Here is a 16466-nt window from a genome sequence, read left to right as displayed (position 1 = left end):
AATTAGTCTCTGAAAAAATTTTAGGCAAATATTTTAATTTTTTATTTTATTGAAAAAATTGATATTCACATCAAATTATTATAAAAAGAATGATATGAAAATTTTAAAAAAATTTAGAGACTATTATATTTTTATTACAATGATAATGATTCATTTGTCGATATTTTTAACCAAAATTTAATATAAAGATTAATTTATCTAACAAAATAAAATATTAGAGACTAATTTAACAATTAAAATTTGTTATCCTTTAAAATTGATTTGGATATTACTCACAATATAAAAAGCAATTAGAAATAAAAAAGCAACTAATGGAAAATTTATTAATCTTTATGTAAAAAGTGAAATGTTCCTTCCTCATGTGATATTTAGCATAGTACTCTATGCTTATTGGACTACAAAATTTAACTGTATTATCTGACACAAATGAAAAGCTACAACAAAATCATCATAGAAACCAAACCAACCATATATAAAAGCCAAAAGAGCCTTATCTTTAATCTTTATTTCACTTTGCTTCATTCAAAAACTAGTAGCAATGGCTTCCACAATCCTCCAGTTTCTCTCATCATATCCTACTTCTCATTCTCATCATCCAAACCAAAACCAAAACCAAAACCATCTCTATTCACATAGACCATTTATAGAGATTTCCAATATTCAAAACCACCCAAGAAAGCACTTCTCCATCAACTGCACCAATAATAATAATAATAACAATAATGCCTTAAGCACCAATTATGCAGCTAGTGATTATTCCAATGATGATTCTAATGAAGAATTTCCAACCCAAGATCCTAATTCTAGCACAGTCAACAGTCCACAGACATTTCCCATAGAGAAGAGAAGAAGATCAGAAATAGTGAGGCAAAGAAGGCCTAAAACTGAAATATCACAGGCCGAGCCACCGAATTTTGAGGTTGGTTGGAAGAGGACAAAAGAGATTAATTTAGAGCTGCCAATAGGTTATGTCATAGCTGATTTCTTGGAGAAGCTAGAGGAGCTAATGGGGAAGGAATTCGGGTCGACCGAGTTGCTAGCGAAGGCCGGGGAGATTGTGGCCGAGAGGGCGAGGGAGGAGGCAGAGATACTGATGGATGAAGGGAAAGTGGAAGAGAGAATGGTGACTGAGTTGTTCAGAGTGTTGAAGCTGATGGAAATGGATTTGGCAATGGTGAAGGCTTCTGTGAAGGAAGAGACATTGGATGAGAGGCTCAAACAGGCTAAGGCTAGGTGCAGGCAAGCCATTCTTGTTGCTTACTCATTTTGAATCAGATTCAGATTCTTTCATGATGGGAATGTAACTTTGTTGGTGTAATTAAGGTTTACATGAAATTGATGTAGATAAATTCTTGACTGACTTTTTTTTTTGAAGTACTCATTTGATATTCTTGTTTTAGAAATTTAAAATGCTTTAGAAATGTAACTGATAAAATTAAAACTTTTTTAAAATCTGGACCAAATTAAATTTTAGATGATCATTGAAAACATCTAATATAATTTTCTGATATATATTGGTGCAACTTCTATAGATTACTGGATATTAGCACTTAAAAGAAGCAAAATATTGCTAAGATCCTAACATAAACTTGTGCATAACTGTATTACGATTTCATCGTTCTTTAGCTATACACATAGTTTTCACACTCTTAAAATGTTTTTCTTTTTCTTTTTTTAGCATATATTTAGTTATCTGATTCAAGTAATACAAACTTAATTCCCCTTGAGCAAAAGTCTCGATTTTGAATAATATGGATGGAAAAAAATTCTGTTAACAAAACTAGCTAGTTCCTAGAAGAATATACATGTACTTTCAACTGGAAAATATAACAACATGCTTAGCTATGGATTAAAAATTTGTGAAAATTTTTATAGCTGAGTGTAACAATTTTGATGGCCAAATTTGTTGTGAAAATTTTGGTTTTTATAAAAATCTACCGCGCCTGAGCATTGTTGCAGTAACAAATGATCACAACAATGAACAATTATTTTCTTTTAAGATTTTAACTGCAATTCTTTTCTTCAAAATGCAGCGCACTTTCCAGTTTCCACTTTATCCGACTGTTGTTATAGATGCCCCCTATCAACTTGCATATTCAGCGCAAGTTTCAAAATTACTCATAAGTACATCATAAAAAATAAACATAGTATGATTAATATTTTTCTGATATTATATTAACAACGAAAAGAGAGAAAAATGTTAGTACACCGCAACTTCATGCCTACTTTAGCTGCTATATCAGATGCTTGAATTCTGGAACAGCCCTTTTAGAAAAGACCTACCTATCTATCACCTCAACCCCAAAATTTGTGAGTTATTTGTACACATTTGGATATAATGCACCTATTAATAGGAACTCAAGTGAAGACTGAAGAGTATTTCACCTACTCACCCTTCTTAGTCTAGCTCAATGTTTCGTTCAGTTAGCATTATGTAATTCAGAGGTTTTGGCATGAGCACTTAGCAGAGAATCATGATATTCCTTTGGAGGCACAAGGCCTAGCTTATCCTTGATTTCAGAAAGCAGTTCGAGGCACGCTTGCAAATGGCTCGACTCTGACCCGTCGATGAGAGAGAACACCTATACAAATACAGACACAATTGTTGTGAATACAATAATGACACACAATAGAGAAGATAAATGATTTACTTTACTAAGGGAAGCATTGGTTGTTTTTTGAGATTCCGAGACAAAAAAATTCTACTCTTTTTAATACTTTCTTTTATAGTAATAGGAGTATGATTAGGAATATTTTTAGGGAAGGAAGCAAAGGCGAACCTTATCAAAGAGAACTTTCATAACCAATTCATCGCTGTGGTGCTTATCGCAGAGAGCTTCTGTAACCAGTTCGTTGCTTTGGTACTTATTCTTGAGGAGCTTACACAAGTTGACAGCAGAACTGACACGAAATATAGTGAGCATAAGTAAACTATAGAATGCATTTCTGGTGAAAAAAACTTCAATAAAGTGGGAATAGAAAGATGGAACCTTATATCCTTGTTCCAAATACAATACAAGATGATTCTGCAGCAAGCTCCATTCCAATAATCTGTATCATTTAATTCCTCAAGTAGAAGAAGCAACCTGTCCAACTCTACATTGGACCGAGCCTTCTCCTATGGATGTTGAATTCGTTGATTATGAATCATATTAAGTTAAAAATTTTATAAAGCCGAAAATATGTTCAAAACCTTACGATGAGACTCATAATATCTTTTGGCTCCAAATTATGTCCAGCTTTCTTGATTTCCTCGTAATAATGAATAGCTTCAGACAGTTGCCCATGTGCTGCAAGAACTGAAACAAGCACACACTTGATTTGGTTCAAGTTCTTCTGTGGTATCAATGGATCTAACACTACCTACAATGGAGGATTAGTTAGTCACAATAAAGGTTACTTGTCTTTCAAGAAAATGATAGATAGCTCAAGCAGCAGCATACGCTGCTTGCACCCGTACCTGTTTTGCTTTCTCCAACTGTCCACAAGCAGCATAAGCATTTATAAGGGCCATGAAAATTTGCTTTGTAGGTTTGATTCCAGATTCCTTCAGTTCTTTATAATACTACAAGCATAAAGTTGAACATACATTTGTAAGCATTCATCCATAGACAGCTTATCAAAATGGCATACCTAAGTTAAAACTAATTTTATGTAGCTCCGATAATGTAGGCATATCCAAACAGATTATTTTCTGTGGTGCAATTATTTTCTAACATAGAAATCAAACTAAACCCCGTTAAAAATATAAAAAACACTCGTGCCTCAACACAAGAGCTTAAGCTGTTGGTGGAGATGGTTGAAGACAGTATCAGGGATATGCTGACGTGTCAATGACCAAGAGCGAATGTATAGGTCTTGACCTCCCATTTTTTTAAATAAAAGTTAACAATTTTAAGTATATAAAGTTATTATATATTATATAATTTTATTTGAAAAATAGAGTAAGTAATTATCTTAAATAAATAATTAAATTATTAAACTAAAAAACAAGTAACAATCCATAAATTGAGAAAAATATTATTGCCAATCACTTTTCGATTAAATAAATTTCCAAATCTTTAAACATTTAAACTTTTTTCTCTTTTTAAATATTTTTTCTCTTCATTTTTACACCTATTATCATATAAAAATACTTTAATATTTATGATAACTAAAAAAATCTTTATATAATTATAGTACATACATGAAAGTAAATTATTTTAAAATTTATTTATTTTTCTCATGATATTATATTAATAACATATTAAGTAAATTCATTAAAACAATCATATTTTATATATTTTATTCATGAATATGTTTTAAATGCATATAACAAAGTTATTAGAATAACTTATTTATATTATTTTATAGTATATTTTTTTATGATATGAAGCATAAAAATATAACTTACTGTCACAATAATACTCAAAAAGTAAGCTAATAAAAAATAGATAATTTTTATATTTTATCGAATCCAAAATAAAAAAATTATAAGAACTAAGATAAATTTTTTATATAACAAGCACTTATTAGTATTTTTTTATCAAAAAATATTAATTATGATTATATATTAATGAATATATAATATTATATTTGATTATATAATATTTTAATTTTCAGCCCCTCCTCTACCAAATTCCTGGATCCGTCCCTGGACAGTATTAGAGCTTCAAATGACCAAAACGTCTAATCATTGTTCTTTTCCCCTCCCCACCCCACCCAAAAAAAAAAATCATGTAGACAAAAGTTAAACATGCGAAATGCAAGATAAGCCTATGCAATGTGCAATGTTCACGCATCAAACCCAAAAGAGATGCATGCATTAGAAAACATATTAGATATAAAGAGCATTCATGTGTCTCTATCGGGATAGTAAATTTCTTAGATAAAAATATTGAAGCATGCAATCTTATAGTCTGAGTTATTATTAGAAGAAAGAACATAAGAAATATTAGAAACTTCTGAACACACACAGAATCGAAGATAAAAAAATGACTGAAATGGTTTATTATGAGGTTATAAATCCCAACTTACCATGACTACATCCTCTTCAGTTTCAGAGTTGCTAATCAGGTAGCTAAAAGTCTCTGAATCAGGCATTACATCAGCATTTTGCATGTGCTCAAGGACCCTGACCCCATCACTCGTGTTTTTCTGAAAAACTTCAGCAAAATGGTGAGAAAAGGAATGCTTAATGCTGAAGTAGGATAGATGTTGATTCAAATACATTTTGGAAGGACTTCTCAGCATTTCAAAACTTGTCAAAACTATATCCATTATCAGCAGCCATATTTCAACTCATGACAAATCATTTGTATGCAAAGGATTGCCCAGAGTGAAGTTTGGTAAAATTTCTCTTTGCCCAAAGCCCAAGAGTAGGAATGACCCTGCTCAAAGATTTGTGCCATATACTCATGTCCATAACCTTTAACTATTTAAAATAACAAAACGAAAAAATAACAACAAAGGTTCAATGAAACCATTTTTTTAGGTTCAATGAAAGCATTCTAATCTGATTGCAAAACCACAAAAAGCATATTAAGTATAGAACAGAGGCATTAACGAAACATCACCTCTCTAAAACATTCTGCCATTATGGTATTGTACATGCTAGCTGATGGTTTCAAATTCAGTTCCCCCATTTCATCGAGCATTCTATATGCACCTTCAAGCTGCATCATGAAATAAAATAACATCAACGACGTTCTAAATTTCACTGCAACTCACTAAAATACAGCTACAGTGGATACTTAGCAAGATGAAGATAAAATCAGTAAAAGACTGGTGAACAATAAAGCACAAGAATGAAAATGAATGGGTACAACTTACGTCTTTCATCTTCAAGAACAAGTCTATCATACATCTGAATGTCTTATCATTTGTCTCCAGATTGTACTGGCGTATTGTAGAGAAGATCCGATGAACCTTTATTTGAGAATACACCAAAGAACAAAACAAATTACATGTGAGAACAGTAAACTATCCAAGATGTTATAGAATAATTGATTCCAGCTCTACATATATTGCGTACTGACAGGAACTGAGATCTAGCAGAAAATAGGGGATTTTATTGATGAACTAGGGATTGTAAATCACAACTCCTTATTGAAATACACTGTTGGGTCTAACCAACTCTGGAGAGAATTTTCTTCTCCTGAACTAACAAACTGAACAGAATTTTCTAATTGACTAAAAATTAACTAACCCCTAGTATTTTATAGGCAGCAGCTAGGCCTAGCACAACTGCTCCTAAACCTGCTAAACTAGCTTAAAAGGGACAAACAAACCTGTTTCTATCACTTACCTTTCGTTTTTATTAAAAAAGAGAAAAAAATTAATGGAAGAGATGAATGCAAAAAGAATAGATGTGCAAAATAATTTCAAATTGAAGCATCCTAACTTAATGGCAAAAGAACAAAAGAAAAATTACGTCACTGTTTTTTCCAAAAGGTAAAGGCGGGTAGAGCAAGCTATGTCATCCAAAAGATGAGCTGGTCAATTCTAAGCAACCTCTCTGCACTAGACAATTGCAAGAAAGACAAAATTTGTGATATAGAGCATAGAGATAAAACTATTCTTGGATCTTCGCGTAATATACTAAGCTTTTAAGTCTACTGATTCCTTGACATGATATTAGAACTTCATGGCCAAGAGGAAAAGAATCCAATTAATGCCAATATAAATTTTAAGACAAAATGGTGAAGACTGAAGAAGCTATATTTCACCTTCCCTTCAAGCTTGAATAAGAACATACAGTGCAGGACCGGAAGAAGATAGAGTAATTATTTATTATTATGATCTTTACTGGATCTTCACTTTACAGTAACATCAAAACTTTCTAAGTCAAAGATATAGACATAACACAACGAAACAATAAGCTTAAAGGTCAAAAGTTTACGTACATCGGAGAAAATCGATGGAACATGTGAAAACACAAATTATGAGAGAATGAAGAAAGAAGAGAGTGATTACATGGATGATGGGTCATACCAAATTATATTCGGATGTTTCCTCACAAGTTTGTAATATGGACTGTAACATCTCATTTGATAAAGTCAAGCCCCCTTCACACATTTCACCAACAATATCAAGAGCTACACGCACCTGCATTAGAAACAAAAATCACTAATCTCCAAAATTCACTTGAGAGAAATTGACACATCATGGACTTTTATTGTGAATTTGCATATTGGATAAGATAATGAAAACAGGAATTATGCAATCAGAGAAGAGGAAAGTACCAGCAATGTCATTGTGATCACAATAATAGAAAAAAGTGCTTAATTTACTTGTTTCTGTGAATTTATGTTTCTTTCCATTAAATAAAAATACATATTTTAAGATAAATAACATGGCCACACCATGTTTGTCAACCACTAAATGGTAAAGATATGCGGTGGGTGCACTTTCAATTGCTTGTGTTTTTGGACTTTCTAATTTCCTCTTACAGAAAGTGCAAAAATCATATGGTCATACCTCGCGCAACGTGCAGCAATGTAAAATTAGCTTCTCATATGATGAGGATGAAGGTGACACTTCAAGTGTTTGGTGCAAATCCTTGAATTTTGTAATGACATTCTCAACCTTCACAATACCAACAATAAATATGAGAATGCACACAAACACACATAAAAGTCCACAACAATAACTACAATGTACAATTATTATGCCAAATATTCACAAAAAAGCACTAGTACCATTTTATCATTGTGTTAAAAAATGCACATGCAATTATGGAGTGTTTAATATATACAAACACAATGAAGTAAAATCACACAACAATTACGAAGGAATTGCTAAATAGAACAAGGGGAAATTATTAAATAAAATGCAGCCTCAATTGTCTCCAAAATAAATCTACAGTAAAAGCCACTTTGAAGAAGTTTATTCCATACACCAAATTTGCACAACCTAGAATGAAATAAAAAGATTAACAAGAATGAACGGAAAAAGATAAAGAACCATGTCCAGCAAAGTAAATGAAGAGCTACAATTACTGATTTATTGTAAATACCATATTGGCTTCTAACCATAGCTGAGGTGTGAGTATCAACTCTCAATCATTATCTTTGTTAGTTCAAAAACATACAAATTCCAGTTATAGCAGGGAATTCATCTCGATATGCTGTGTATAATAGGCTACAAGCCTGTAAATGCCTCTGTGAGGAGTTCCATTTTTATTGACAATTAAAAATAAGTTAACAAAAAATAATCATAATTTAGGTATGCTAAAAGAAATTTAAATGGGTTTCATAAAAGTTCTATCATCATTGCAATCTGAAGTATCATGAAAATGTAAAACTGGCTATATATGTTTAGAGGAAGAAAAATGGATGAAGGAAAGCGCTTGATGGTATCATGGACTTGAGGAAATTATCAATGACATATGCAAGAATTTTCTTACCAATAAATCTGGGATGCTAACAGCATAACTTGCAATGAAGTTTGTAATATTATTTGTTTCATAATCTGCAATGCGTAAGAATCTCAGTACAAGATATACACCAATTAAGATTTATAGAGGAATTCAATCCTCAATTCTTCAGCAGAATCACAATATGACTTAGCTCATTGGTGTTATATTAAAAAAACCAATATTCAGTACATTAATAATTGACAAAGAAAAAAGAAACCTGCAATCTTAATATATGTCCATTTATACATATAATGCTTGGGATTTTGTTCCTCTAGAGTACCTTGTGTAATATAAAGGGTAAAATGCAGAATGTATATCAGTTTTGCATGTGCTTGCTGATTATGAAATCTCAGACCACTGAGTTTTTCATCAGAAGCTATAGTTCTGCAGTTTTGACCCCTATGCTTTAGAGGAGCCAAATTCGAAAGACTTAAGTAACATAATTCAAGAGATACAACAGCTATATCATATGCAATTTGTTTTCCTTTTTTGCAAGCAGAAACATAGTTTGATGTCTAGCAAAATCCAAATAGGTGATGAGAAGATAAATATTGTAATCATACCACTTGTTTTGAAGTCCAAAAGGAAGTTCTCCGCAACAGGTTCCAGTTGATGCCTTCCTAATGCCTGAAATATCTTTTCTACAGATTCTACAGATGAAAGCTTTTTTATGTCTATGATTTCCAATAGCTCCAATATCTCCTTCTTCCGCTCACTCTCACAAAGAGCCAAGAAATAATTTTCTGCAACATAAGTTGAATAAAGTAAGTTTCCATTTTAAGGTGCTACACAAAAACAGAATTTTCTATCATTATTTAACAACGATGTGCAGAACCAGCAGCGACACCTTGTCACTTAACATTCATTTCTGAAGTAATTGACCACTGACCATGTCACTTAAAATTCACAGTCTCATTAAATGAAACTGCAAATGTCAACATCTGCTACAAATAATCCAAAGCTAGATGTTTGAACACAGCTTCTATGAAACAAATTATGACAAACCAATGCATATGAGGGAGAAAAGCATATCCACCCACCTCGTAAATCAGAAGTTTCTTCACCATCATTCTCTGCAATGAGATTACAGATTTCTTGAATCTTTTCTTCATTATTAACTCTTAACCACAACATCATTTCGTAGTAACCGAGTCTGGTAATTAAACTGGCATTCTGGTCTTTGATAGCATCACAGAAAAAATGAAACTCTTCAACCATACACATGTCAATAGTATACAAAAGAAGTGGACGATATGATTGCTCTTCTAGCCGAAATCCTCGTTCACCCATCAATTTAAAAAGATGGAAAACCTTCCCCAACTCTTCTATCACTATGTCTTCGTCACTACTTTCCCTAGCCTTTTCTATGCACATTTCTATCAGTGCATTGTACCCTTTGATCCCTGGATCTCGTCCAACTTTACCAAACAATGCAATGGTAGCCTCCGGTCCAAGTACCTTTGCACAAATTCTAACCAACTTATTAAAACGGTTCTCTTGAGAAAATTCAAACAAGTGTTTCTGTTTCTTTTTGCGAGAATGTCCTTTCCGTTGTAATAATAAATTATTGTTATATATGTTTGAAAGCCATGATATCCCTGGCTGACTTTGGGACTCTTTTGCATTATCATTTCTCTTAGATATGGGTTTCTTGACCGAGATACTATCACCTGACAGTATAAAACAATACAACAAATAACCTTTTAGGAAAGGTAAAAAGAGAAGACAAGCTCAGCACTTGAACAATACACCAATTAACCGATAACATACATTCTCAGTTTCTCACAGGAATTTCATCAAACACTTACCGTAGTAAATAGAAGAAATTTTCTTAAACGCCACATTAGAAGAATCATCTGCACCAAAATATTCACAAACACAACAAATAAATTTTTAGACTGAAAAAACACTACCCATCAACGAATTCCGCAACAAAACTCTAAATTTAGCTCATTCAGCTTCAGAAAACACAACACCCCTAAAAACAAGAGAGTGCAAAATTACCTGAAGCAGGGGATTGTTTAAGCTTGAGGCTTGCGAGTGTAGAATCTCCATCGAATTCCGAAAAGAAGGAAGAGTATGCAGCAGAACGTGAACGTGAACGGAATCGGGTTACATTTCTAACGTAGGAGAAATATGAATGGCGCATTTTTTTCACAGCACTTTTGAAGAACACGGGCAAATGGAAATTGTGCTTCTTGCCGCAGTGAAGAGAACGCGACTATTTTGCAGCACACCACTGATATGAAAACAAAATCAAGCAGTAATAGAATTTTTGGAAATTTCTATCACTTTCTCTAATTTATTATTTATCAATATTCAATAGTAATGCTCCAATGCAATTTCCAAAAAATTTATTTATGAATACTTTAGTTGCAACAAAATTTAATTATTAAATTAATTTTTAAAATTTTATTTTGTTAGATAAATTAATTTTATATCATATTTCGCTTTAAAAAAAATAGATTAAATAAATAAATAAATAAATATTTTATTTTTTAAAATATACAATTTGTAGCATTTTTATCAAAATGCACCGTATCTCTTATTTAATTTACAATATATATGAAATAAGAATGTATGTATCTTATTTATACTGTAAACGAAATAAACACGTCTATGTTTCGTGTCTTATCTCGTTTACAGTATAAACGAGATACGTGCATTCTTATTTGGTTTACACTGTTAACGGGATACGTGAATAATTATGACACTTACAATGTAAACGAGATACATTACGACAAATTTTTAATAGCTATAAAAGGACGTGCAACCATTTATATTCTTCACGAATATCTCACTTCTTCCTCTCTTCCATTTTTCTTCCGAAAAATAAGCTAAAATGTCTAGTGGTGGTGATTGGTGAATGTGTGATTGGAACAGTGCACACGTGTTTAGCACCAACCATGTCTCGGGACCATCGACAGTTGGACAGCAGTCTCATCTGTCGTGTCATCATGTCATTGATACAGTCCAACCTATCCGTCAGCATCCCTGTACTACAAGGTGCAGTTAGGCAAAGTTATCACTTCAAACCCTCGTATAAAAATGTCTAGATAGTGAAGCAAAAGGCAATTGCGCAAATATATGACAATTGGGAGGAGTCATATAATAAGGTGTCTAGGTTGCTGCAAGCACTGCAGAGTTATTGTCCTTGAACAATATGTAAGTTCAAGGCCGTACCGTACTATGATGGACACCTTATGGTGCGCAACTGTAGTATGTTTGATAAGGTATTCTGGGCATTTTTTGTCTGTGTGGAGGCATTCAAGCATTGTAAGTCATTCGTCTCTGTCGATGGCACGCATCTGTATGACAAATATGGTGGTGTTTTGCTTATTACAGTAACACAAGACAGTAACAGCAACATTCTTCCTATTACTTTTGTAATTGTTGAGTCTGAGAGCATCTAGTCCTAGTCTTTCTTCCTTACCAATTTGAAATGACATATAACCCATCAGACGGCCTATTGATTATTTCTAACAGATCCCAGGCAATCAAGGCTGCACTGAGAGCCAACGACAGTGGCTGCCAACCTCCTAGATCATTGATGAGTCCATATTTGATGAGATATTTTGGTTTGATTTGGATGGATTTCATCATATAAACTCACACTTAATCACCAAAATAGCATACTTTTGTGTTTGATCCCTAAAGTGAACCTAAATGTGAAAACATGCGTTTTTGTGCTTAAATTAATCATTTTAATTCCACTTTTATGTCATTCAATGCCGTGATGTATTTTGTGAGTGATTTCAGGTCAATTAGGCATGAATAGCTAGGCAAAAATGGAAGGAAACATGTACAAAGGGAGAACACATGAAAAAACAAGGAGGAAGCACACAGTTAAGTGTGCGTGCACACAAGTATCTGTGCGTGTGTACAAGAAGGAAATCGGCTAGTGTGCATGCACACAACCATCTGTGCGTACGCACAAGTGACTTTTCTGCGAAGTGTGCGTACGCACAGGTTCCTGCACGTAGATTCATTAATGAAGCACGTGACTCACGATTTTGGGGCTCTCTTGGTCCAATTTTGAGTGTGCTGAAGCCAAATTGAATTGCTATATGAAGGGGATATCAACACATATGAAGGAATTAGCTTTCATTAGGACTTAGAACTTTATTTTTACAATTTTCCATAGTTTTAGGAGTAGGAGTAGTATAGAGTAGAGAATTCTCTCTTAGGTTTTATTTCCATCTCCATTGTAGCATTTTATAGCAAGCTTTGATTTTGGATTTTGCTCATCTTTTATAAGTACTTCTTAAATTTTTCTTTAATTACGTTATCTTTACTTTCATTTTTCTTTGGTTCAAGTACTTTGTTAATATTTTCAATTTTGAGTTCTTGAAGTTTTGATTGATGAATTTTGTCTTTTATGGTTTATATATGCTTGCTTGAGTTTCTATTGTTGATTTTGTGAATAGTTGGTTATAGTTTTCCATTTTTCTTTGCAATTTCCCATGTTTTGCTTTTATGCTCATAAGGTGTTTGTAAAAATGCCAACTTTAGATTTTGAGTAGATTTTCACACCTTGACTTGAGATTTGAGTTCCTAGGATACTAGAGTCATGATGTTCGACATTTAGTGGTAATTCCTGGGTAGTTAGTTGACTCTTGTGTCCATTGAAACTAGCTTTTTACCAATTAATTTGGTAAATTAGTTAGGACCTATGGATCAAGGTCAATTATGCTTTCTTGACCTACTCCTCGATGTTAGGAGTTAACTAAGCAAGATTGACTCATTATAATTACTATAGTTGTGGTTATGGCAATGATAGGATTCCTTGGATTCTCATTCCCAAGTCAAGGCTCTTTATGCATATCTAGCATTTTCACTAGTTTTGATCTTATTTCCCTTTTTACTTATATTCATATCAATTTTGATCATCTCTTGATTCTTTTATTTCTTTGTTCTTTTAATATTTTGTTCTTTAATTTCAAAATCCCCTTTCCTCACAACGAAAGTGTGACACTTCAATTGCATTCCTAGGGAGAACGATTCGAGATTTCATTACTCTCGGTTTAATATTTGTATTTGGAAAATTAAACTTTGATGTTGGGAGTTAATTGTTGATTTGGTTATACTTGTAACGAAGAGATTCTATTCTGAGAAATTCTAGATCAACACTAATTATCTCATCAAGTTTTTGGCGCCGTTGCCAGAAAATTATAATTGGTGTTATATCTTAGGTTGTTATAAATATGTCAATAGTGTAAATATCTTACTTTTTGGTTATTTGGTTATTTTTATTGATACTTAGGTATTTGTCTTTCTTGGTTGTTGATATCTTTTGCTTCTATTTTCTACTTTCTCTATGAACTATCACCCTTGTTGCCTGGAGCTTGGTTGTGAGTATTTTATAGGGTATGATGAATTCAAATTGGGATTGCTTCATAGAGTGGGAGAATCAATTAACAGAGGAGCCAATTGTGTATGAGCAATACTCATGACAATCACCTTCTCCATACTACAACGAGCCAAACTCTCCCCTATGTGAATATCAAACCCAAAGATATGAAAGACACCCCATACACAACCCTCAAACGCCAAACCTTCAAGCACCACACCATCCACCTCCATGGAATCAAAATGACTATACACCTTGCTATCAACCATATGAACCACCACATCCTTATACACCAACGGTACCTCAATACCCTCACCCACATAACACACCTTCCAATTATACTTCCTTTCTTCCAACCTTTGAACCTTCTCTTTTATCCAATTGTGATATTTTCCAACCCTTGCCCCGAGAACAACAAGACCTTCAAGCATTCTTCCAAGAGCAAGAAGGGTTCCGAAAGAAGAAAGAGGAGTTCATGACTACTATAGTCGAAGCGGTGAACTGCTTGGCCTTGCTACACTCAAGCAATCAAAGCACCCCCTTGATGAAGGTGGAGGATCTATTAAGGAGTGTAGTGAGGAGGAGAATATGGAACCTCAAATAGAGGGAGTGGAATTGAAGCTTGAGTCATAAGAGGAGGAAGGTAGAACTAGTGAACCGAAAGAGGTAAATGGGGAATTAAGGGAGTTTGATCAAGAAGTGGATTGCATCATCAATGATTTTTTGTCCACCTTGGTCAACCCCCTCAATGATCTTGAGGAAGCTTTCCCCTTGGAGTTTGAGAGAGAAAGGGAAGTGCTAGGAAAAAAGTGGCTAGGAAGAGGTGGTCACCCAAGAAGTGGAGGCATTCATGCAAGGTTTCAATAGGGTGATTTCAATCCAAAGGCCATTTGAGTGGGTAACAATTTTCTCAATGAGCTTCATAGGCCCATACCAATATACTCTCTTGGAAATGGAGCACCAACTTAAGGTGCTTCTTGGGGTGTTAATTGATGAAGAAATGGGTGTTGGTTCCCAAAGGAGTTCAAAGCATAAGTGGTACAAGGTCCAACTGGGAGGATCACAAGGTTTCATTGGGTGCTTCAAAGGTGCTTGGAAAGGTTGTTCATCCAAGGACACAAGTAAAATCAACAAAAAGATGATAGAGAAACCAAAGTGTGAGATCCGGACATACGACTCTACAATCAACAATTTTGGATCCCAATTTCTTGCTTGAGGTTGCTTGAGAGTTTGACGCGCTTCATTTGGGACCCCGGAGGCCCAATCAAGAGCAAGCATGGTTGGCAACTCAAGTATGGATGGAAGCACAAGCCTCCTTGATGTAAGCTCCAACCAAAAGTGCAACTTTAGAACTTAAAACCAAAGTGTTAGGTGGCAGACACCCTACCATAGTAATATCCTTTCAACTCTTCTTTCTTGTAGTTTTTGTTTGTTGAATTTTATCTCTTTGATTACCTATGTTTGATTAAATTCTAGGCTAGAATTAGTTGCATTTTATGTTTGATCATGTGTTTTTAAAGAATGATATGTTTTAGGGTTGAAAATCTTTGATTCATATCATGGTTGGTGCCTTAGAGGAATTAAAAATGTTGCAGAAACAGAGTTCTGTGCGTGCGCACAGCCTTGTGCGTACGCACGCTTCGCCTATTTTTTTCCATCTGTGCGTGCGCACAGCAATGTGCATACGCACACCTGTTTGCACACGTTCTGTTCACAGCGCTCGCACACTCTATACACGCGCACCCCACTACATTTTCATTCTGTGCGTACGCACGTCTCTCTGTATGTACGCACACATGGTCATTTTACCTTATTTCAAAAAAAAGGAGAGAGAGAAGTGTCCTATGCGTGTGCACAGCCTCGTGCGCACACATGCGTCTTGACACCCTCTCTGCCTGCAGCGCTCGCACGTCTTGTGCGTATGAACGCCCCCAATTTTTGTTGGTGTGCATACGCACACTCCCTTGTGCGTACGCACAGGTCGCATTCTGGGCATTAATAGGAAAGGATGCCCTGTTCAGCCAGCAGTTTTCTTCTTTCTTATCCTTGATGTCGCTGCTCATCCCGCCCAGCCCCATCCCTTCCGGCGACCACCGCCGGAACCACTACTGCCGCTACCACTTCTCTCTCTCCCTATTTCTTCTCTTTTCTTCTTCTCCTTCTTCTTTCTTTTATTTCTTCTTCCTTCTTTCTTTCTCTTCTCTCTTTCTTCTCTTCTCCGGCAAAACTTCGCCGTCGTGAGCCTCACAGTGGCTATCACATGTGCCACTGTTATTGGTGCGGTATTTTTACAACCACAGACTAACCGACAAGTGCACCGGGTCGTACCAAGTAATACCTTACGTGAGTAAGGATCGATCCCACGATGATTGATGGATCAAGCAATAATGATTAATTGATTGGCTTAGTTAGGCAAGCAGAAAAGGGTTTTGAGATATTCAAAAGGTTTAAATTGAAAATATCAGAAGGCAGGCACGCAAGTAAATAAGTTGAAAATAAAATATTGGAGAAACAGTTAAGGCTTCATAGTTATCTATTTTTCCAGATTAACTTTTCTTACTAACTATTTTAATCATGTAGGATTTAATTTATGGCAAACTATATGTGACTAGACCCTAATTCTTTAGACCTTTCTAGTCTCCTCTAAAATTCATTAACTGCCAATTCATTGATCAATTAATTCCAATTAGAAGCTGCATGATCAAATTCCAGTTTATA

The 16466-nt window shown here is 34.4% G+C and overlaps 2 protein-coding genes across 2 annotated transcripts; one reads left to right on the top strand and one right to left on the bottom strand.

Moving 5' to 3' along the window:
• The first annotated feature begins 517 nt into the window (after positions 1-517).
• Positions 518-1388, top strand: LOC107462352 (protein CHLORORESPIRATORY REDUCTION 41, chloroplastic). Its single transcript, XM_016080924.3, has one exon. It carries the CDS (start codon positions 539-541, stop codon positions 1268-1270), a length of 732 nt encoding a protein of 243 aa, XP_015936410.1. The 5' UTR covers positions 518-538; the 3' UTR covers positions 1271-1388.
• A 760-nt stretch (positions 1389-2148) lies between these two features.
• On the bottom strand, positions 2149-10658 carry LOC107462437 (pentatricopeptide repeat-containing protein At4g04790, mitochondrial-like). Its single transcript, XM_016081021.3, has 15 exons — positions 10403-10658; positions 10207-10254; positions 9439-10068; positions 8962-9141; positions 8387-8451; positions 7459-7566; positions 6973-7086; positions 5812-5907; positions 5556-5654; positions 5017-5136; positions 3461-3565; positions 3199-3363; positions 2991-3118; positions 2781-2901; positions 2149-2582 (listed from the first exon to the last, which is right to left on the bottom strand). The coding sequence occupies exons 1-15, from the start codon at positions 10545-10547 to the stop codon at positions 2421-2423; spliced, it is 2286 nt and encodes a 761-aa protein (XP_015936507.1). The 5' UTR covers positions 10548-10658; the 3' UTR covers positions 2149-2420.
• Between the last annotated feature and the right edge of the window lie 5808 nt (positions 10659-16466).

Source organism: Arachis duranensis, chromosome 8 (genome assembly GCF_000817695.3).
Source record: "Arachis duranensis cultivar V14167 chromosome 8, aradu.V14167.gnm2.J7QH, whole genome shotgun sequence".
In the NCBI taxonomy this organism is placed as follows: Eukaryota; Viridiplantae; Streptophyta; class Magnoliopsida; order Fabales; family Fabaceae; genus Arachis; species Arachis duranensis.
Note: the sequence above shows the minus strand (reverse complement) of the source record. Positions and strands in the feature narration are given on the sequence as shown.

Coding starts and splice junctions, on each gene's coding strand:
- LOC107462352 (XM_016080924.3), top strand. CDS start 539: ATGGCTTCCACAATCCTCCAGTTTCTCTCATCATATCCTACTTCTCAT.
- LOC107462437 (XM_016081021.3), bottom strand. CDS start 10,547: ATGCGCCATTCATATTTCTCCTACGTTAGAAATGTAACCCGATTCCGT. Junction 5,655..5,811: donor TGTTCTTGAAGATGAAAGAC/GTAAGTTGTACC, acceptor TTCATGATGCAG/CTTGAAGGTGCATATAGAAT. Junction 5,137..5,555: donor TGGCAGAATGTTTTAGAGAG/GTGATGTTTCGT, acceptor GAAGTTTTTCAG/AAAAACACGAGTGATGGGGT.